The sequence below is a fragment of the Lasioglossum baleicum genome, chromosome 20 (genome assembly GCF_051020765.1).
Source record: "Lasioglossum baleicum chromosome 20, iyLasBale1, whole genome shotgun sequence".
In the NCBI taxonomy this organism is placed as follows: domain Eukaryota; kingdom Metazoa; phylum Arthropoda; class Insecta; order Hymenoptera; family Halictidae; genus Lasioglossum; species Lasioglossum baleicum.
In genome coordinates, this window is record NC_134948.1 from 4,240,935 (window position 1) to 4,263,229 (window position 22,295).

At 45.3% G+C, this 22,295-nt stretch overlaps 1 protein-coding gene across 1 annotated transcript in view; it reads right to left on the bottom strand.

Annotated features, from left to right (window-relative positions):
• Nucleotides 1-18,867, bottom strand: part of Ache-2 (acetylcholinesterase 2) — a 155,193-nt gene extending 136,326 nt beyond the window's left edge. The window contains exon 1 of the mRNA XM_076444269.1: nt 17,144-18,867. Within this exon, the coding sequence (XP_076300384.1) occupies nt 17,144-18,269 (1,126 nt within the window). The 5' untranslated portion in view covers nt 18,270-18,867. The remainder of the gene's footprint in view (nt 1-17,143) is intronic.
• Nucleotides 18,868-22,295: the final 3,428 nt, after the last annotated feature.

Genomic DNA, 22,295 nt, shown 5'->3' on the forward strand with positions numbered 1-22,295 from the left:
AATCCGACGCACGAAACCGGCCGGAAATCGGCCGGCAATCACGTCCATTTCTCCGTCGAGGCCGCCCTGTCGCCGATATCCTTTACCCACACCATTGAAATCGTCGTGTCGTCGATGTCTTTTACCCACACTACTTACCCCGCCGTCTGCGACATCATTTACCCCGTTCTACTTGGCTCCATTACAGATACCCTTTATCTACGCTACTTGCCCCTCGCCCGACGATATCATTTACTTATACTACTAGACAGGGCCAACGACATACTCTACCCGCACCACTTCGTCCCAAGGACGAGCTCTGCTGTACTCCTTGGGGATACTATAGTCGCTGTATACTTCTCGATGTCTCCGGTAACCTCTAACTTCTGCACTTGGTCCTGTCAACGGTGCCGTTTACATATAATACCCGCCGCAGTCGCTGAAATGCTTTATCTGTACCACTTGCTGGTTCGCACGATCGTTTGTCTGTACCAATTGCCGGAAGTCGTTTAACAACTGTAGTCGGCCGCGTCGAGTTTATTGTTTACTACTGGACAGAGTTGTGCTGGTTCAATTATGTTGTAATTCAATTACGCAATTGAATTACATTGTACCTCAATTATACAGGGTGTCCCAAAATTCGTGAAAATCCCGAAAGGGGGTGGTTCCTGAGACCATTTCAAGCGACATTTTCCTTTGCAAAAATGTTATCCGCGGCATTGTTTAGGAGTTATTAACGAAAATCACGGACCAATCAGAGCGCGACCTAGAAGCGAGTTGCCACAGTCGGCCAATAGACAGTTGGCGCGCCGGGCGCTCTGATTGGTCCGTGTTTTTCGTTAATAACTCCTAAACAAAGCCGCGGATAACATTTTTGCAAAGGAAAATGTTGCTTGAAATGGTCTCAGGAACCACCCCCTCTCGGGATTTTCACGAATTTTGGGACACCCTGTATAGTAATTCAATTACGTAGTGACTGAATTGCATGATTCAAACCTTTCAATTAATTCAATTACTAAGTATTTTAATCGGATGTGTAACTCAAATACAATATAATTGAAATACAATATAATTGAAATACAATATAACTGAAATACACTATAATTGAAATACAATATAATTAAAATACAGCTATCAAAATTGTAGCCCAGAACTTTGAAGAAGTGTCTCGTCCTCCTTCATAATACGTGACGCTATTTTATAATTGTACTCAAATTGCAATTACGAATTGCATTGTAATTTAATTGAACGAAGATTTTAATTATAAGTTACAATGTACAATGTAATTCAATTACAATGTATTTTATAATTGTACTCTATTGCAATTACGAATTACATTGTAATTTAATTGAATGAAGACTTGAGTTATAAGTTACAGTAGAACTGAATTACTTTGTAATTATAATTCCTAGAGTAATTCAATTGTAATTCTGCACAACTCCGCTACTGAACTGCACCCCAAGAGACCGCCCCTTCAATTATTATCCTTTAGCTGCACCACCAGGCTGCGTCCAAGAAATTTTTCACTTAATATACTTCGACTTATTACTGTTTTAACTCTGGGAGGAGTTATGATTGACCTCTACTACTGGAAGTGGTCACCTCCATCCTCTGCTTCTACTACTTGATTTTGTTCACCCTAAAACGGCTCCACACTACATTCGCGATATCACTGACCTACACTGCTTAACGACCTCACAAAGCATATCCTTAATACCGGGTCGCCTTTATCGTACAGCTATACTACTAACGTCTCCGGTATCCTTTACCTATTCCACGTGGTCTCCCCGGGCACCGTTCGAGATAATATCATTTATCTATACTACTTGGCGAGGTCCACACTACCCTAACTATCCAAAGTCCTGTCCCATACTACTCGACGTCGCTATCGTTTACCCGTATTACTCGATCACGTAATTTTCTCGCAGAACTCGGTCGCGTCTGTCCTCGATCTCCGATACTATTTCGTCGAACCGATTTTCTGAGACTGTTATCCGCCATTTTTTCCGATCACAGGCGGGCTATTTCCATTCGGCGCACCTCGGCCGGTGAATTTCGACAGCTGGCGCAGCTTTCGATGGCCGATTAATGGTCCACCGAGATCACCGTGGATCCACGGATCCGACTGAAACGCAACCGCTCGGGAAGGAAAGCAATTAACGGAGTGGTTCGCGCCCCGAAATACTTCCGGTCGCTTTTCAATGCCCGATCCTCGCAGAATACGAGAACTGAGAATTTTATTGGCTGCGCGTGTACCGGGTGACCCCGGGAATATCATAATTTTGATCGTTCGTTTAACGAGTGATATCGTTATTTTAATCATTCGCTGAAATCGAATGGATATCCATTGAAACAAATTGGAAATTTCAATCTCTGCGCGAGGGTGAGAATAAATTTCGGGTTCGCCCCGCGGTCGAATAGTTTCGGGAACACCGACGAGCGTCCCGGATGAAAAAGTTTCAGCCGCGGGAGCAGATTTTTTCGAAAATCCGTTTGCCCGTGCCCGTTCGATCGTTCGACAGTTAAACATTTTCACCGTGAAAAGTGTTTCTCGATTCGGAGGGGCGGGGGGGAGGAAAAGAACCAGACGAACGATTCGAAACGATCGAGACACTCCGGCGACTGTTCCTCGTTTACAATTTTGTAAATGGACGATTCGCCGATGGCATATCAGCAGAATCATTCCCACTAATTAGCCGAGCAGCGAGACGGATGGCCCAAGGCCGTTCCAGACGCTAATTCCGCCACGGGAAACGGTTGCATCGGATAATTAAACCGGGTCAGAAGGAATTCCGTGAAAAACTGCACTCCCTTAATTAATCCCTCTCTCGTTAATGGCGCGACGGCTCAAAGGCGCCTGATATCGTCGAATCCTTCGGCCGGCCGGAAATATTAACTGGCAAACTGTAGGCGCAATTAGGTTATTTGAATAATACAGGGTGTCCTAGAAAAACCCCTCGCGGGACACACTAAATCATTCAGGGGGCTATCTAATAATTTCTTCAAGCTGTCCGATGCTGTTCATAACTAAACCAAGTATGCCATGTTGAAGTACATCTATTGGCATGTTCAAGAACATTTTCCTAAAAATATAATCCGTTCTGGGAGTTGTACAGTATGGCGTCGACTTTAGTATTCTCTGCCATCGTAGAACACGAACGGATGGTCCGAATTTAAACATTGAGCTTTCACAGGAACCATGAAGTTTGAAATTTCAACCAGGGGCCAAAAATAACAGTTATTCTAAAATTTTCTACGATCAAAATCATTAATAAAGAGTTGATTATATATACTATTGAAATTTGAGATAATCTACGCGAAATATAAAGAAAATAATTCAAAGAACCAAATGATTAAAGTTTTTCGTTTTAAATCTTACAAGTATTTTCATAGCTACTACAAATTCACAATCACAAATATTCAGGACTATCTGTACCGGGTTAGGAATCTGTATGGGGCTAGAAAAAATTATTTTATACTTATTAGTCCGTTTTTTAAAAATTTATTTTATACTTTTTAGTCCGTTTTAAAAACGTGGTATTTTTTTAACATTTATTTTTGTCATAAGTGCATAAAATATGCAGTCTACTTATAATCCTTATTTGTAACAAATACGATTTTAGTCGATGAAATGCTTGGCATTCCATGACTTTTCCTCATTTTGGTTATAACAGTTCTGGTCCCTGATTTCAACAACTAAAGATATTTCAAAGATTTCAGAACAATCGGATAGAAAAAGCGGTGAATCAATTTGTCGAGTGATCTCGTCGGTGTCCCCGGAATATCGTCGGGAGGAAAAATTCTGACGGCGCTCGAAGACAATGGCGGAAATGTTAAAAGGCCGAGAAGCACAGCCGGGTCATCGCGGAATCGGGAATAAAGAATTGACGCGCGCGGACACCTGAAACATTCATCGCGGTGCCGTCGGCGCGGCGAGTCCCGGGGAAAGGTCAGACAACGCGAGTCCGTATAAAAGAAACTGAATAATGAAGAGAGAGAGTCTGGTTGGCACGGGCCCTGCCGCAGCCTGACCTTAACCCTTTGATCAAACATATTTCGAGTGGTTGGCTCCGGTGCTGCACCGATGCACCCTTTCGCTCCTCTCCGGGCTTAAAGCGGACCAACCGGTTCGATACTCGACCGCAAATTCTCGCCCGGTCTATTAAATTATTTACTTTGTTGGCAGTTTTTTCATTTTTCCGACCGACGAGAAAAATTCCATCGGGATTTACGGCCGAGAGGGCGCGGAGAATCGGACGGATTTTTGGTGGAATTTCCCTCGGTTTCCCCTGGTGATCTAGCAATTTCAAGGTGTATCCAGCTGGCAATTTGTCTCCTGTAATTACACGCCACTGACAAAAGACGTTACCCGGTTTAACCCTTTCCACGATTCTAATGACGTTAGCGTAACGACGCCGGCGGAGCTGTCGCATCGCGAGCGACGCGTCTCGAACCTAATAATCCGGAGATGCACTTTCGCGGAATTATGCTGCGAGCTACTGTCAACCTTTTGTTTGCGTTCGAATTTTCCTGATATTTCTAAACAAGGAAATTCGATGGGTAAACTCGAGAAATTGGAAATCTAATGAGCTCGCGGCGGTACGAGTCTGGCGTTTCGACGAGTGCTTGGAAATACTTCATTTCGTTCGATCGTAACGTTTCCCAGGAGCGTTTCCATATAATATACATACATGAAAACCGCAGAATTTAAAATTGGAAGTTTTCGGTGGAAGGAGAAATTGGAAAAATTTCAGTGATACGGGTCAAGTATTTCGCTGGCTGCTCGGGATATATTCGATAACGTACAGTTCCGCAGTCGTCCAGGAATATTTGTGTATAATACGCTGCACGGAAGCTAAAAAAAGTGTCAGATGTAGGACAGGAAGTTCGCGGGGGCGAAGGAAACTTAAAGTTTCAGTAGTACGAGTCAAGCATGTCGACGATTCTAGTTACGGAGATTCAATTTTCTTCAATCCTGTAGTTGTCGGGGAATATTTCTAGCGAGTTTCCTTTACACAACTTGTGAGAACTGAAGAATCTAAGACGAGAAGTTCGTGGCGAGAAAGAAATTACGGGTCTCAGTAGTACAAGTCAAGCATTTCGCCAACAGCTGGAAAATATTTGATTTCGTTCAATCCCGTCTCCGCCCGGCTACACTTCTGACACGCATCCCCGCTAATAAATAAAAAAATGACAGATCCAGAGTAGAGAGCCGATAGGAGGTGAAAAAAATAAAAAGTTTCAGTAGTACGAGTCAAGCATGTCGACGACTAGTTACGGAGATTCAATTTTCTTCAATCCTGTAGTTGTCGGGGAATATTTCTAGCGAGTTTCCATTACACAACTTGTGAGAACTGAAGAATTTAAGACGAGAAGTTCGTGGCGAGAAAGAAATTACGGGTCTCAGTAGTACAAGTCAAGCATTTCGCCAACAGCTGGAAAATATTTGATTTCGTTCAATCCCGTCTCCGCCCGGCTACACTTCTGACACGCATCCCCGCTAACAAATCAAAAAATGACAGATCCAGAGTAGAGAGCCGATAGGAGGTGAAAAAAATGAAAAGTTTCAGTAGTACGAGTCAAGCATGTCGACGATTCTAGTTACGGAGATTCAATTTTCTTCAATCCTGTAGTTGTCGGGGAATATTTCTAGCGAGTTTCCTTTACACAACTTGTGAGAACTGAAGAATTTAAGACGAGAAGTTCGTGGCGAGAAAGAAATTACGGGTCTCAGTAGTACAAGTCAAGCATTTCGCCAACAGCTGGAAAATATTTGATTTCCTTCAATCCCGTCTCCGCCCGGCTACATTTCAGACACGCATCCCCGCTAATAAATCAAAAAATGACAGATCCAGAGTAGAGAGCCGAAAGGAGGTGAAAAAAGTAAAAAGTTTCAATGGTACAAGTCAAGCATTTCGCTGACCTAATGGAAAATTGGATTGGACCGAATCTGGAGCGTAGTGGAAAGATCGAGAGCTAATGAAAACAGTGCATTAATCGAGGGGAATGGCTGCAGTGGTTCTGGTCAGCCATTTTCTACCGCCGCCGGAGTAGATTTAATTCAATTCGAAAATTGCTCCGCGATTTTTCCGGGTGATTTCGCTTTGTTATAGATTCACGAATGAAAAACGCGAGGCGATGATAACGCTGGAAATGTAACGAGTAGAACGAGCCGTGCATTTCGACGTCGTCCCGATAAAAGCCGGCTCTCCCATTGTATTTCTATTCTCCGCGTCGCTTTTCTTCTCTTAATTGTTATTGTGCTACTTCGCCGAGCGAAACGAATCAACAGTCGCGATCACGGGAACGTGGAGTGCGAGCAAGAAAGAGAGAAAGAGAGACGGAAGAGCTACCTCCCTCCCATTCATTTTTCTTTCTTTTTTTTTAAATTCTATCCGTGTTCGCGTGACTGATGTCCTTGTTCCCGCGTTAATTAGCCCTCGGGTCTTAATAAAAATCTGCGCCGCCCAGTTACAACGGTAATAACGCGCTAGCGTGCTCTCCGATCGACCGAGCTAACGACTGTGAACTTTACACTTCGCACGATGTAAATCCATTTCGTGTAACACGATCGGAGATACGGCGATTTTCCTGCGTTCCTCCTTTTTTCTTGTTTTCACGTGAAACAAAAAAGTGACGTCGAGGTATTGCAGGCAACAGTGCGGATCGGTTTGCGTTTAATTGCTGCAAAAACCACTCGTTAAGACCGGCCGAGCGTAAACCGTCTAATTCGTCGTCTCGCGTCGGAGAAAAAAATCGTTTCCGCAGCCAGAGAAAATTTTGTCCACGTCAAACCTTGCTTTTTTAAAAATTATCCCGCTTATCTTCGCGATTATGGCGTATTTTTCTTGGCGTATTCCGGTAGTCCGCGGTACGGCGAGTTCAACGATATGTCGCACACCGGTCTTTGGAAAAACCGCTGTACAGCTGACTGTACAGGGTGTTTCGATAATTTCAGAACAATTTCGTGTACGTAGTTAACGCGAATTTCTTCGAACACGAAGCAAAGTACCAAGAAGTATTATACGCACAATCTTTCCTCAAATTTTCGAGAATGTGTACATTCTTTTTGGGTACGCTTTTCTCGAAACACCCTGTATAACCGTAGCTCTCCACTCGTTCGTTCGAAGGTGATCACGCGACATATCTTTTAACTCGTATTTTCCTGTAGAACAAGAATCCGGCAACAAAAACACGCCATTACTATATGGACATATTTCTTGACCAAAAAAAATCTGGAAAAATTGGACCCCGAGGCTACGGAATATTTATTCGTCCGCGAGGATTTTCGCAGTCCGGTAAAGCGACCACTTCATCCGGGGAAACAGTGGTTCCAACGAGACTCGGTACACAATTAATTAAACCCGGCGGCGATTAAATAAGAAGCATCCTTGAATTAAGGGGATCTCGGGGGGCGATAAATTTTTTCTAAATCGTACCGGATGTCGCAACAGTATTCCCGCTCGCGTTACTCGAATCTACACCGCGCTTCCGATCGCATAAATCACCGGGAAACGAGTTTATAAAAATGCGCTAGGGATTGGGAGTTGGGGGGGTACAAAATCGAGTCATTTGTCAATGAAAACTCGGCTGCGGGACCATTAGACGCGATGAGGATTTCGAGGGTGTGGGGCGGGAAAAAAGCGGCCATTGTTGAATGCGCGATTGTTTATCGATCGCCGGGGGGAACCGGTTCGAGACAGTTTTTTTCGTTTGTTTCGCCGACTGTTTTCCGCCCCGCCGGTGTTTATCAATCCCGTTGCGACGATAAAGTTCGTTCGTGTCGCGGACGCCAATGTTGGATTATGGTTAAACAATTGAAACGTCGACGCGCGTGGATATCGGATCCGGATCTCGCGCGGCTCGAATTTTTATACGTCGAAACGCGCCAGTGGCGGAATAGAAAATACGAGCTTGTCGGCGGTCTAGGGATTTTTATAGCGACCTTGACGGACTCGTAGGGACCTTGAAACCAGTCCCTCATCATCGGCGAACGTTCATGAAGTCCAGGCACGCGAGTTTACCGTCGGATTACCGAGGAATTCGGCGATACAGGACGGTCAACGAAACTTTCAGTGGTACGAGTCGACCGTTTCCGCGACCGGCGAACTTTGAGTCGATTCGATTTGGCGAACGATCGTATAGCAGTTCCGGATTATTTTGGTCCAACGTGCGTCACCGCACGAGAACGTACAGGTGAAAGTTCGTGGGAAAAGATAACGGTCGGAAATAGGACTCGCAGTGATATGAGTCAGCCGCACGTGCGCCGACGGAGCGAATTAATTAATTTCTTTTTTTTTTTAGATGATCCGCGAGATTAGTTCCCGTTAAATTCAGCTCTGTTTGAGGTCGAATATGGAAACACGAAACTTCCGTTGCATAAAGAGACCAATTAGTGGGTGGAGCAGGTCGATGCCAGTAGTGCGAGTCAACCATTCGGTCGACCGTACAGCGAAATTCGATTTTCAAATGGATTTTAAAGTGTTCTTGGAAATCCGCGCCGGAATTCTGCTGCGGATAGGCGAACGTCCGCATCAAACGTTCGCGTAAGCTTCGGTTTCGAAAATTACACTTTTCACAGAAGCATATTTTTTCAAAGCAAACAAATACAATCTTTCCCAGTTCCTCGTGTTATTATTCGCTTCTGCAATTGAATTGTGCACGCAATTCGGCACGTTGAATAAACCGAAGAACCGTCGGAATGAGGAATTTCAGTAGTGCGAGTCGACCACATCGACGACCACTAGAGAAATTTCAATTCGAGCACGTTTCCGAACTGTTTTATGGGACTTCTCGTGTGTAATTATCGAAATTGAAAGTTCCAGCGCCAAAAACTACCCCCTACAGGGTCGGTTCGGGTTTCCAAAATGGTGGAATCCAATTGATTCTTCATGGCGCTCGCGCTCATAATTCATCCCCGCGCGCAACAGAGCCCTGTAAATAAATAAACAACCGAATTACCGGGAAACGAGGGAGGGTTTCGGCAGTACAAGTCAATCATTTCGGCGTGCGCCGAGCGTAAACTGAATTTAGCTGTATTTCCGCGCTTTCCTCCGTCATTTCATACTAATTGCCGTTTGATACACACCCGGGGAGAGGAAAATACACTACTCGATGTTACTGAAAACGATAACCTGGCCTGTATGTATGGTGGAAGGTAGGGAGAGGAGGAGGAGGAGGAGGGGGACGGAGTGAAGAGGGTTTCATCGAACGTGACGCATTGCGCGGCCCAATCAGCCCTAATTACTCGGGCTCGCGCGGGTACACTTTCCTCGCCCCCGTAATTCCGTTTCGGTTAATGCCGGCTGCGCAAAGAGCGTCGCATTATTCGGTTAATAGCAGCAGTACGGGAATTTATGCGCGTATTATAATCCCTACAGCTTGTTGATGTAATTATCGGCTACGCGGCCCGTCGTTTGACCTCGTTAACACGCCCGACCTGTTACCAAGGAGTTTACTCCATCGGATGTGATCCGCGATTCCGGTTCGGTTCCCAACCCGTTCCCCCGAATCCAGAAAGAACCAACAATCGCGAAAAGAAAAACAACATCGCTGCCTCTCTACGGCCCCCCCCCCCTCAATCAATTGCGTTCAATCGCTCGGAAAAATAAGCAAATGCTTCGCCGCGACGTTACAAATGCGAATCGAGCTTTATTTGTGCTCCGAGCGATAAATTTTCAATCCCGTTGTTTGGTTGTTTGCGATACCGTGTGTTATCGCTTTTATTTGCGCTCTGGCGGTAGTCAGTGGCCGTTGTTAGGTTCACAATAATTATTTAAATCCCAACAAAAACATCCCGTAAACAGGAGCCAAGTTCCTATGGCTCCATTCCAACTATTCCAAGTTCGTTAGCTTAGAAATACCCGTTGCAATACTGGAAAAAGCGTTTGTAAAAATTAGTTTAAAAGAACGCTATTTAATTTTTGAAGAGTTACATGGAGGGCTAAATCACTCAAACTTGGCCGCTACCTAACACCTTTTATGGCCTTTGATTTGAAAAGTAACGGCCAAGTTTGAATAATTTAGCCCTCCATGTAACTCTTTAAAAATTAAATAGCGCTCTTTTAAACTAATTTTTACAAACGCTTTTTTCAGTATTGCGAGTGGTATTTCAACTTTCAATTTCAACAACTTTTTACGCCCATAGGAACTTGGCTCCTGTTTACAGGACGTTTTTGTTGGGATTTCATCAATTTTTGTTGAAATTTCATCAATTATCATGTAGGTATCAAAGAAAAAGAATCCTTTTCTAATCTGCAAGACAAAATCCAAATTCAACGTATCGCAGATTAACACTCTGCCGGCGACGCTCGGATCCGTTTTTCCCCCGCCGCTATAGACGGTGCTCGGTGCAGTTTCTTTTGTTTCCGTTAGAGCGATTGTTTCTTTCGTCAGTATTTGTTGCGACTTCGAAGCTAATAAAACGTATACTTATGTATGTTATGCTGCTATGTTCTATCCTACGTACCTATTTCGTAATGTTTCTTTCAATACAACCCCTTTAAGGTGTAAAATTTCAAACTTTGATAATTATTCCTTTGAGTGTTTGTATAGTGCACCTATGTACCAAATTTCAAGCTTGTAGGTCAATGGGAAGTACCCAAAAAGTTTTGATGATCTGTCAGTCAGTCAGTCAGTGACTTTAGCGATTTTTGAGATCCTATATTCTCGGAACCTACTAATGTTGGAAGATTAATGTTTTGTCAATATTGAGACATGATAGCATTTAACAAGTGTACGAAATTACATCTCTCCATCTGCCTCCAGTGCCGAGTTATAAGTCTCTAAAAAACGGCTGGGTTGTTTCGTGTGAAAGGAGGTAGATAACTAGTAAACGACACAGTTCGCGTTTTTAGGCTTCTCAGCAAGGTTTTCATGAATTTACAGAAGGTTCTGTATTCGTTGGATCAAAGATAATGGTAATTAGTTGTAACCTCATTCGTAACTGCCGCCTTTACGAGGACATAACCTCTTTCATAATGCGCCGTGAACCGCGTCAGGTCAAGGTCAAGCACTTTCCATTTCCAGCCCCGAATTTTCGTCCGTGAAGGTCGCATTCGACGATTTTTCAGCATTCCGATGGGACATCGGTCGTGTTGTCAGCCACACCTTCGAGGATCTATTAAAATTCCGAAGGGAACGTCGGGACCGGAAGCTAGTTAAGCGTCGGGAAGAGTCTGAGCTGGTGGGAAATTTGAATCCAGGTCACTGGATTTTCCAAAGTTTCTTCGACCGACAAACTTCCCGAAGAAACCAAATTGCACGGGAGTCACGTTGCGCACCCCCTAACACCCCACATCAGCCAAATAGTGGCTCAACTTGTCGGAGATCAATCATTAGGTAAACCACCGTGTTTAACTTCCGCTAATTACCGATACAGAAAATACTGTAGAATATCCTGACTGTATACCCGGAATAATTATTATCAGAATCGTTTCGCTCGTGCAAACACAAACAATTTCTTTTAATCGTGCTAACACTGTTCACGGAGGAATTTTTAGAACAGTTCCGGACGATTTCATGATAGTCGAAATTAAAAGTTAAACCTGTTTTTCGCGCAGATCGAGCGAACGAACAATATGAAAAACTTCACGAGCCCGCAATGAATCAGTATCCCCTCGAAATAAATCTCTAATTATTCCCCCGAAGCGGCGAACAGGAAAACAATATTTTATTCCGACCTGTCTGCAAATTCCGTTCGAAACGTCAGCGGCCTCTTCGCGCGGATTGAGCTAATGGACGATATGAAAAATTGCAAGACCACAGAGGTAACGTTCGGATCAACGAGCAATCAAAAGTAAATTGCAGGTGAAAAATCAAAAGTGTGCGCGTGACCGTTCCGGTGAGCCAAACGAAAAAAACGTGGTAAAAACAAAAAAAAAAATATCAGAACAAATAAAACGGTGTGCGGAGCAACGTGCACCCGCCTGACCGGACCATGTGACACCGAAATTGAATGGCGAAATTCGCGCGTAGGCGGATAAACTCGGTTTCCAGTTTTTCGTGCGTCGAGACAGAGACTTCCGGGTCCGGAAGTGTCCTGAATTATTGAGGAGGCCGGAACCGAGTTCGAAAGGGAGCGTTTCTCCGCGGGAATTGAATCACTTTGCCCGGTGGATGTCCACCGCGAGCATGATTTATGCATGAGTCGTGCGCGCGCTTTCACACGGAACTAAACGAGCCGAAACAATCGTCGGGGTGGGGGTAGAAAAATGGCGGTACGGATCGAGTCGTCCCACGGCGAAGACGGAGGACGCGCAGAGCCGCCGGGATTCACCGATCCGGAATTACAGAAGCACCCAATTGTCAGCCGCATTGCGAATTTACACAGGTGTCACGAGCAAGATGTCATATCGGGCAGGACACTGAATAGGCCAAATTGCTGACGCGGACTACATGTGCACTGCGCCTCGCTGATGCAACGTAATCCCGAGCCACGATGTTATTCTTAGCTGCCCCCGGGCACGAATAGAAACCTGCCGAACCGAAATAACACTCCCCTTTCCACGCAATGCTGCATTTTGCACGAGAAAACTTCATTTTCGAAATGTTAGACAAATTTCTAATCGGGAAGGTACACTTTTCTCGACGTAGTCTTGTAGACGAGAAAAAACCCAATTCAACGATATGCGACAAGTGGGTATTCGCACGAGTAAATTTTGCAAAATTTGACGGGGGTGCATTTTTTCGTTTGCGTTTTTGACATGTAAGACTTCTTTTAAAGGTACACGTGCGACCCCTTGTTCCACTCGTGCTTTCATCGCCAACAAGAAGACACCGATGAAAATTGATCAATGTTATGAAAAAATCTTGATACCTCAGAAGATCATTAGGAAATCGATTAAAAAATTAAGAAATCCCAATCGTGAATGTTCGACATATTTCTAATCGGGAAGATACACTTTTCTCGACGTAGTCTTGTAGACGAGAAAAAACCCATTTCAACGATATGCGACAAGTGGGTATTCGCACGAGTAAATTTTGCAAAATTTGACGGGGGTGAATTTTTTCGTTTGCGTTTTTGATAGGTCAGTCTTCTTTTAAAGGTACACGTGCGACCCCTCGTTCCACTCGTGCTTTCATCGCCAACAAGAAGACACCGATGAAAATTGATCAATGTTATGAAAAAATCTTGATACCTCAGAGGACCATTAGGAAATCGCTTAAAAAATTAAGAAATCCCAATCGTGAATGTTCGACATATTTCTAATCGGGAAGGTACACTTTTCTCGACGTAGTCTTGTAGACGAGAAAAAACCCAATTCAACGATATGCGACAAGTGGGTATTCGCACGAGTAAATTTTGCAAAATTTGACGAGGGTGCATTTTTTCGTTTTCGTTTTTGATAGGTAAGACTTCTTTTAAAGGTACACGTGCGACCCCTCGTTCCACTCGTCCTTTCATCGCCAACAAGAAGACATCAATGAAAATTGATCAATGTTACGAAAAAATCTTGATACCTCAGAAGATCATTAGGAAATCGCTTAAAAAATTAAGAGATCCCAACCGTGAACGGTTCTATCAAGCGAAACGGCTCTCCGGCGTGACCCGGCTGCGAATCTCCGCGATTCCAATCTCCGCGGACGGTCGCGTCTCTATCTCTTTGTTTGGAATTGTCTGTGAAGTGGGAACGATTCCGAGGCAGTCGCCGAGGCGAGCAGTTATCGAGTGATTCGCGGCTCTACGTGTTCCCCCGTAACGTTTATCGGGGAAAGTCGATTGTCCCCGGCATCGGTTGTCTCGAATCAATTGGCCCGCGAGGCTCCCTGGAACCGAAACTCTCTATGGTAACCCGGCGCGGCGGTTTCCCACGGACGCGCTCGCGAGAGGGAATACATCGTGGCCATTTTTCAGGTGGTGTGCTCGCGGAAAGAAATGCCCCTGGGGAAATGTACTGGGCGACTATTAGTCATCTTCGATGGGATACTCGATGGAAATTTGTCAGCCTTAACGGGGGTCGGGGCGAAAGCTCGGGAACCTTTCTTCTAGGACACAGGTCGAGAAATGTATGAGGTTGTGTTTGGTATATGATGTCGCTAGGACTTCTATTTCTAGATCTGGGTCTGGTAGTCCTAGGTCTGATGATTTTATATCCCCGCGAAGGTTCCTCAGTTTCTAACTGGGTTAGGTCCAGTTCAAACCTTATTTCACGAAATCTGACAGCCATACAAGCTCCGAAATGGCTGAGCGCTTCCCGGGTAAAGCTCCCCGACTCCCCCAGGCCCTAACCAATTAGATTTTGCAGTGTATTTCACCGTGAAGATAAATTTCCGCCGTTAAACGTAGAACTGTGTCACGAACGTACTCAGCAACCCCTTATTTAATTCTCGATCACCGATCACACATCTAGTAGGAACGGGTTCCGAACGATCTGTAATAATAGGGGTGAACGTTTCGCAGCACCCGAGGGAGAAAAATCGAGGATTTAGGACGCGGCGGGGTCGCTCATAGAACGGCGCATTCCCTCGAACTGCTTAATTACCACGACTCGGCCGACCGAGAATCGACTATTAATGGCCGCCCCCCCCCCCCCGGCTTTTGCCTCCGCGGTGTTGGAGAGAACATCGAGATCTCGTGTTTCCGGCTGATCGACGCCGTTCGAAAATGGTACCTACCCTCTTATCGGGCCCGGTGGCTTACGTAAGCATCCAAACACGTTTTTCAATCCACGGAGTTATCGCCGGGGTTTCAGATACATACGACGCCCTCGGAGAAAATCAGTGTTCTAATTAATCGCTCGATCTCCAGGACTCGACTCGAGAAATTACAAGCGTCGGAGGCTGAGGAGCACCATCTGTTCAGTTCGCAAACTCGCCGGCCCTGAACCACTCGGAAGCGGAGATTTACAATTTAAATTCTGCCGCGATCTTGATGCCCCGAAACAATTTTCATTTTAATTTTTCGACTTCTCAAACGCTCTCCGCAGTCTCACAGCTTCGCCTCGATGCTAAATCTGATAGTCCTAGTCGTAGATTCTACATGAGGTCTTTACTTTTGTGTAGCCTGACCCATATCTTTTCTCGGGTTTTTCGAAGCCCCCTGAGTCTCGAGAATCCTCGGCCCCCGGGCTAATTAGTCACGTTTCCAGCGAATCGGGCGGAAACAACCGTCGGCGGAAGTTGTCGAACTCGTGCGACTCAAAGACGCCGCGGCCGTGCGGTGTCCTTTACAGGTGAACCGTCGATCGAACCCGGCGACGTTCCCGAGGCCGTACCCGTGGCAAAGGTTAATTAGCCGGAGTGGGTAAAGACTCCGGCGGAGAGAGAAAAGAGAGCCTGGGCAAAATAATTCCCAGCCCCCTCGCGCGGTAAAACGCGTCCGCGTCCGCGACACACAGCTTTTCATTAACGAGAAAGGTGGATCGCCAATAATGAATAGGTTTTGTGCGTTATCTAACGAGTCTACGGGACCATTGTTCCCGATCGGCGACGACAGCCGTTCCAACCAGACCCACGATTCACGTAATCGACCGGGATAAGCATCGCTAGCAGCCTTGAAATCGAGCCATGCTGATCCTCCACAGCCTAATCGCTTTTCGAGAAATTTCACCCCATTGTTCCCGAATTAAACATTTTTCACTGGGCGTTTCGAGAGGAAAGTTGGAGACGATTTTAGAACTTGTTCCGGCAGGGATTCTTGTACGCTTGAAGTCTTAGAATGGAGCTGAAATATCACACTTTCTAATAAATTAATCTTCGTTTAAAGGGACAGTTGATATCATGTCGACTAAGTGAATAATTAGAGATATCTTTAACAAATTCCCAAGGAGGAATTCATATCAATTTTGGAATATGTTCTCGTGGGTATTTCCGAACGTTTGAGGGCTCAAATTAAAACTGAGGGATTGCACTTTACGATAGGATCATTGAGGTGTAAGAGAAGATTCGATATCACGTCGGAAAATTTAGAAATTCCGTCCACCAGATCTAACAAAAATGAAGCGATTTGAAGGGGTAACTTTGAATCGATTTTGAACATTGTTCTCATAGGAATTTTTCGAAGGTTTCAGGGCTCAAATTGAAGCTGAAAGATCGCTCTTTCCGATAAATTCATTTTCGTTTAAAGGAAAGTTAAAATCATGTCGAATATTTGAATAATTTGATATATCTTCAACAAATTTCCAAGGAGGAATTCATATCAATTTTGGAATATGTTCTCGTGGGTATTTCCGAACGTTTGAGGGCTCAATTTAAAACTGAAGGTTTGCACTTTATGACAGACTCATCGACGTGTAAGTGAAAATTCGATATCACGTCGGAAAATTTAGAAATTCCGTCCACCAGATCTAACAAAAATGAAGCGATTTGAAGGGGTAACTTTGAATCGATTTTGAACATTGTTTTCATAAGAATTTTCGAAGGTTCGAGGGCTCAACTTGAAGCTGGAGGATCGCACTCAATCGCGATTTAGGTTTATAGAAAACTATAGAACCCCATCAAAATCTCGATGAATCTCGATCAGCAGACAAAAATGATGAAATTTTACGACGATCTTCAAATGGACTTAAAAATGTATTCCCGTCGGGATATCTGTAGTTCCGTTCATCTTGAAGCGGAGATATCGCACTTTACGATACTTCTATTCAGGTCAACAGTACTCGGCAAAACCGTATCGGAATGTTAATAAAACTCTGTCAATATCTCCGAGTGAAATGATTAGATTTCCAGAAGTTCTTCAATTCGATGTTAAAACGTTTCCACAAGATAAATTTATGAACTTTCGAAGGTTATCACAGAACTGAGGGGAAGGCTGTTTCATCAGATCGTTAACAACTTCATTGCCCATCTCGGCGAATAAAGAAAATACCATTCCATAAAACTTCGTTGCAGCTCGAATCGAAACGCGGCACAAACAACCGGAACAACACGGAGAATCATGATGACCTTTTGTTCCATTATACCGTCGCCGAACAGTATCATTCCGTTCCATTAGCGCGCAGATGGTCATGGGAATATAATTCGTAAAACAAAGTAATTAAACCATTACAATTCCGCATAATTAATTTTATTAAAATCACTGGAAGGTACTACACAGACCTCATTAAGCTGCTGGAATGTTGTTCAATCAACTCTTCAGCGCCGGTCACCGGTGACCGTCAGGATCAACTCATAAATGTACATTCTACACGCTAGATGTGACGGAATTGGATGGCGTGAGACTCACCCTCGTTCTTGTTGTTCCCGATGAGTATTTCCGTGTCCTTGAAGTCGGCCTCCTGGAGGAGCTCAAGCGGGTCCTTGGGCAGGAAGATGCCGTCGATGGTGGGCGCCGATGGGAATCCCAGGATGCCCCAATAGCTGTTCCACTGCTGCACAGAGATGGCCCTGGCGTCCGCGGACCTCATGCACGCCATCACCCTGGCCGGGTTCTCCAGCAGCATGGTGGAGTTGCAGCCGCAATCGTCCACCAATACCCGGGCGACCTCGTTCGCCTTTTCTCCGGTCATGTAGCTCCAGGGAGCATTCAACGTGCCGCTCTGCAAGATCCCTCGGCGCACCAGGCCCCGGGTGACCGGCGAGATCAGGTGCAGGGAGACGGAGCTGCCACCGGCGGACTCGCCGAAGATGGTGATCAGGTCAGGGTCACCGCCGAACGCTGCAGCATTGTCCCTGAGCCACCTGAGCGCCAGCGCCTGGTCCCACAGGCCCATATTCCCAGGCGCCTCCTCGCTGTTAGCGAAATGTTGGTTCAAATAGAGAAATCCGAACGCGCCGACCCTGTACTGCATAGACGCGATGATGACGTTGCTAGTAGCTGCCATGATGTCCGCGTCGTACACGTCCAACGTGGCTGTTCCCGTCATGAATCCTCCGCCGTAGATCCACACCAGAAGAGGAACACCGTTCCTGTCCCCGTTGTTCGGCGGTTCGGAGCCCTTGTGCCTCAGCCGGAGCTTCTGCGGCACCCAGATGTTCAGGTACAAGCAATCCTCGGAGATGTTGGTGTTCGGATTCCACATCTCCTCGCCGGGGAACCCAGGGAAGTACTCGTACCTCTCCTGAATGCAGCTGTTCGGGAGAACGGTGGCGTTCAGCACACCGTGCCAAGGTTCGATCGGCAGGGGCTTCCGGAACCTGAGAGGCCCTATGGGAGGCTTGGCGAACGGGATCCCATAGAAGATGTGCACCTCTCTGTCGAGCACCGTCCGAGAGAAGCCTCGGACCAGGCCACTGGTAGTTTCTACCACCAGAGGATCACTGTGGACGTTCCCGTTCCTCTGCTGGGCAACGTTGGCCCTCGCCGAGCCCAGCAGGGCCAGCAGGATCAGCGCGGGCAGCCTCTCGGTCATCGCGTGCCCCTGGGAGCAGCCCTGAGAGCTGGCAGACTCAACAAGTTAGCGGGGAACCGGCTTCCGCGCGGAATCCCTTCTCCTCTATCCACTGCTCGGCGCCCCGTCTCTCTCTCTCTCTCTCTCTCTGTCTCTCTTTCTCTGTGTCTGCACACACACCTGCGAGAGAGAGTCTCTCTTCTTTCGATTCACCGTGACCTTCCGGAGGCACACGCACCAACTAGCACACGCACGCACGCGCCTTCGATCACCCTCCTTTTTTCCAACCCTCTTCGCACCCCTAGACCACCACCGACTCCTCTCTCTCTCTCTCTTTCTTTCTCTCTGTTTTTTTTCGGTGTGTCCTGTGTACCTGGGCTTACAGTAGGGAAAACAGGTAAACAAGTTTCCGGGGATTCGAAAGGTTAGATCTTGTCCGAGAGCGGGAGAATCGAGCAACGATGATCACACGAGACTGGGCACTGGGTTTAGGTATCGCGCGGCGGCCGGCGAGCCGCGTTGCACGGGGTCGACTGATCGAGGAGAGGTGGCACGAAGTAGAGGTGCGCGCTGATGGCTCGCCAGCGATGCTGCTGGCAACAGTGGTGGTGCTACTGCTCTAGTGGTGGTGGTTGGTAGTGGTGGTGGCGGCGGCGGCAGTGGTGGTGGTACTGGCGGAGAGAGAGAGAGAGAGAGTGTCGGGCGGCGCACGCCTCGTGCCCCGTATCCACCGATGCCCATTCAATTCCCTTTGTTGCGAGTTTTCGAGCAACTCCGCCGAGACCCCGGGAAAGATTCGAGCCTCGTCTGAAACTATTCGGAAGACATCCCCGCACCCGCTACTCATTTAACTTTCCGCCAGTGCTTCCGGCGCAGGCAAGTTTTTTGATTGGGAGGGGCGAGGGACGTTGATCTACGGGAGAGTGCCAAAAGAGCCCTTTTCCCTCGTTGGAACACCCGGAACCTTGCAACCCGACGAGCTTCCGTCTTTAATCGACGTCTAAGAACTCAATTCGAGTCTCTGATTCGCGGCTAGGAATTTTTCTTCACAATCCTGAGCGGTCGCGGATGTCAGAACCAGGTTATTATTGGTGTAAGAGAATTTTTTGGTCACATGTGCTTGAAAAATACCTAGTTCACCCCATCATAACCGGGCTTCCGATCCAGCTGGCTTAACCTTGCGAGCGAGAGAGACGACGCACAGTGAGCCCGATTGAAGAAGCACGCGACATGTTTGAATAACTCTTAAACCACTGAAGATGTTGCAATGAAATTTGAACTGAATTTCTTTAATTGAATTGTTCTAAAAACAGTTTTATAAATTATTTACTCTATAATGTATTGAATATTTTCGCTATTTATAATGCAAATAGATAAAATGTTCAAGCTTTACATTATTCAGAAAAATTTGTTACTATTGGGAATTGTCTCGGAATTGAAATATAAACAGAAATAAAAAGTAGAATATTCACAGTTAAGTTATTATAAAGGGTCATCCTTTTTTTTTTTTATCCGAAGGTCATACAAAAAAGTTTATTCAATACAAAAGATGCCCCTACTTATTTTAAACTAAACAAAGGAAAAATCCTCAAGATTCATCATTGGAGGCTTGAGATATTTAATTCTATGTAAACTCAAAAAATGATGGTTTTTTTGCAATTATCTGGAAATCAAGGCCGAAACAAAAAAAGTGATAGGGGTAAAAGTTGTTCCATTTGGGGTCCTCTACAGCTGGTTGACGTTTGGCCGTTTAAAAACGGACGACCCTGTACATAAAATAATATATGTAAACAGTTACAATGTAACTTATGCACTGTCGAAAAGAATTCGTCAAACTCAACGCAGTCGAAATATCAGAGATGAAAGACTGACTTATTTACTGCAAAATATAAACATTTCGAGTGCCGAAAATCTATTCATCACAGTTCTGTCAGACTTTCAGTGGCATTCTTATCTTGGAAAATGACTCGAACTAGGAAATAATTTTAGTCACATTACATAGAGGAAGGTTCACTGAAAAGATCCTTACTTGTTAAAAAGTGGGCCCCCCTGGGACTTGAAAGATAGCGCATGTCAAAGATACAAATTTTTAACGATGATTTTCATTTTGCTCGGTATGTTTTAAAAATATGTTACACATCATAGTTGTCAATGAAAACTATGTCCGTGGACATTTAGAAATCCATGTCAATTGAAAAAATATCAAAATTAGAAAGTTGATTTTTTCGCAAGATGTCGCGTGCTTGTTCAATCGAGCCCACTGTGGCGACTGCTCGAACCTGCGTCGAAACTATGTCGACGAATTAGTAAATGTGTCAATGGTACTTAGACTATCGACTCCGTGGATTTATTCGAAAATCGTGGCCTCCGTGGGGGATAATTACGGATCCTCCGACGGTTAATGGAAAAGTTAATGTACCGAGGAAATAATGCTGTTTTCCCGCGACTGAAAATAGTCTGAAAATGGAAATTCCAGAGCAAGGTCTGGCCGGGCCGGCGAAAATGTAGGAATTAATATTCCATTCGTAGCACTGTGAATATTATTTTAACGTGTACTAATGCGCGCGCGCGCGCGCGCGGAACCAACAAGAGGCAGCTGAAACGAACGCAACAATACTTACGCAACGTTTAATTTTCGTATGGGCCCGGGCGTACCGCGCGGATACAAAATAAAATGTTTCCCCGGTGAAACGCATTGTTAACTGCATCGCCGTAAATTTTCGGTGAAAGGACGTTGTTAATTAAAGCAGATACCGGGACCGATACATATCCGTGTTATTTTTGCATACGGCGCCGGACGCGTGCTGATTATTCTATAAACAAACATCAAACGGGTTCCGAAAATAAATAAAATTCGAATTGCCCGGCGCGGGGCTCCGGTTTTTCAAGCGTCACGCTGCTTCGCGGAGACGGATTTTTATTCGGCGATGATGTAGAAACGTTATTCGATAAAATATATAAATAAAAACTTTTTCAGAACCACGCTTGTATTGAAATGCACTAAAAAGGAGAAAATAATTTTTCTAGGCATTAGTGACTATAAATAAAAAAGTGTGGAGCGCTAAACTATATTGTCGTAATCTTCGTGGGCGCTCCACGCTTTTATTCATAGTCACTAATGCCTAAAAAAATTATTTTCTCCTTTTTAGTGCATTTTAATATGAGCGTGGTTTTGAAAAAGTTTCTTTTATATATTTTTTGCGAAGTGGTTGTCAGTGGAGCGGAGATGAGTCGGAGTGGGAACGCGTAGTGGAGTGGGGAGAGCTGGCGCGCGGAGTGGGGATCGCTGAACGCGATCATCACGCGTTAATATTTAAATCTTTTTTATCTCCTAGACGCACAGTTCTTTTTTTAATTTGTGTTTTAATATTGCATTGTCATCCAGTTCTGAGCTACGTTTAAAGTTTCAAGTCTCTAGCTCATCGGGAGGTGGTTTAAAATTCGATTACAAGATTTGACGCATACAACAACAACAACGAAAACCCGGCAAGCTAATATAAGCGTGGTAAAAAATCTGAGTGAATGTTTTTCTTACTTTTCTCAGGAGAATGAGAGAGTGGGGAAGAGAGAAGCTACCGCAAACAACTGGTTCGACACCCTAACCCATAACCAGGCCACATCTCACCCTTCGTCGCGGCAAACGATTCCGTTTCGTGGCTGTTACAGTTCGCCGCCCTTCATTGTCTCGGAGGGGAGCTGGAAAAAAAGGGAGTGAGCTTGTTAAAATAATTTGAACGTCAATGGGGAGGCGGCGTAAAGATTCCAAGCATGCGACACGGTCATCCATTGTCGTTGGTACTAAGCGTGACATCATTAACCCTCGTCGAACCGGTAGCTACTCTAACAGCTCGTGGCTGGGTTATTTCTGACCCACATGTCACCCTATTCATCTTCACCCAGCACCGTGTATTCATTTTCGAATTTTCCAATATTAGCATAAACTGTGAAACAGTTACCGAGTACTTCAAGCTCCCTGTAGGACACGAAGGGCTCCAAGGGAGGAGGTGTTCCGCACATTATTTCCGTAGATCGTTATGAGAATGGATG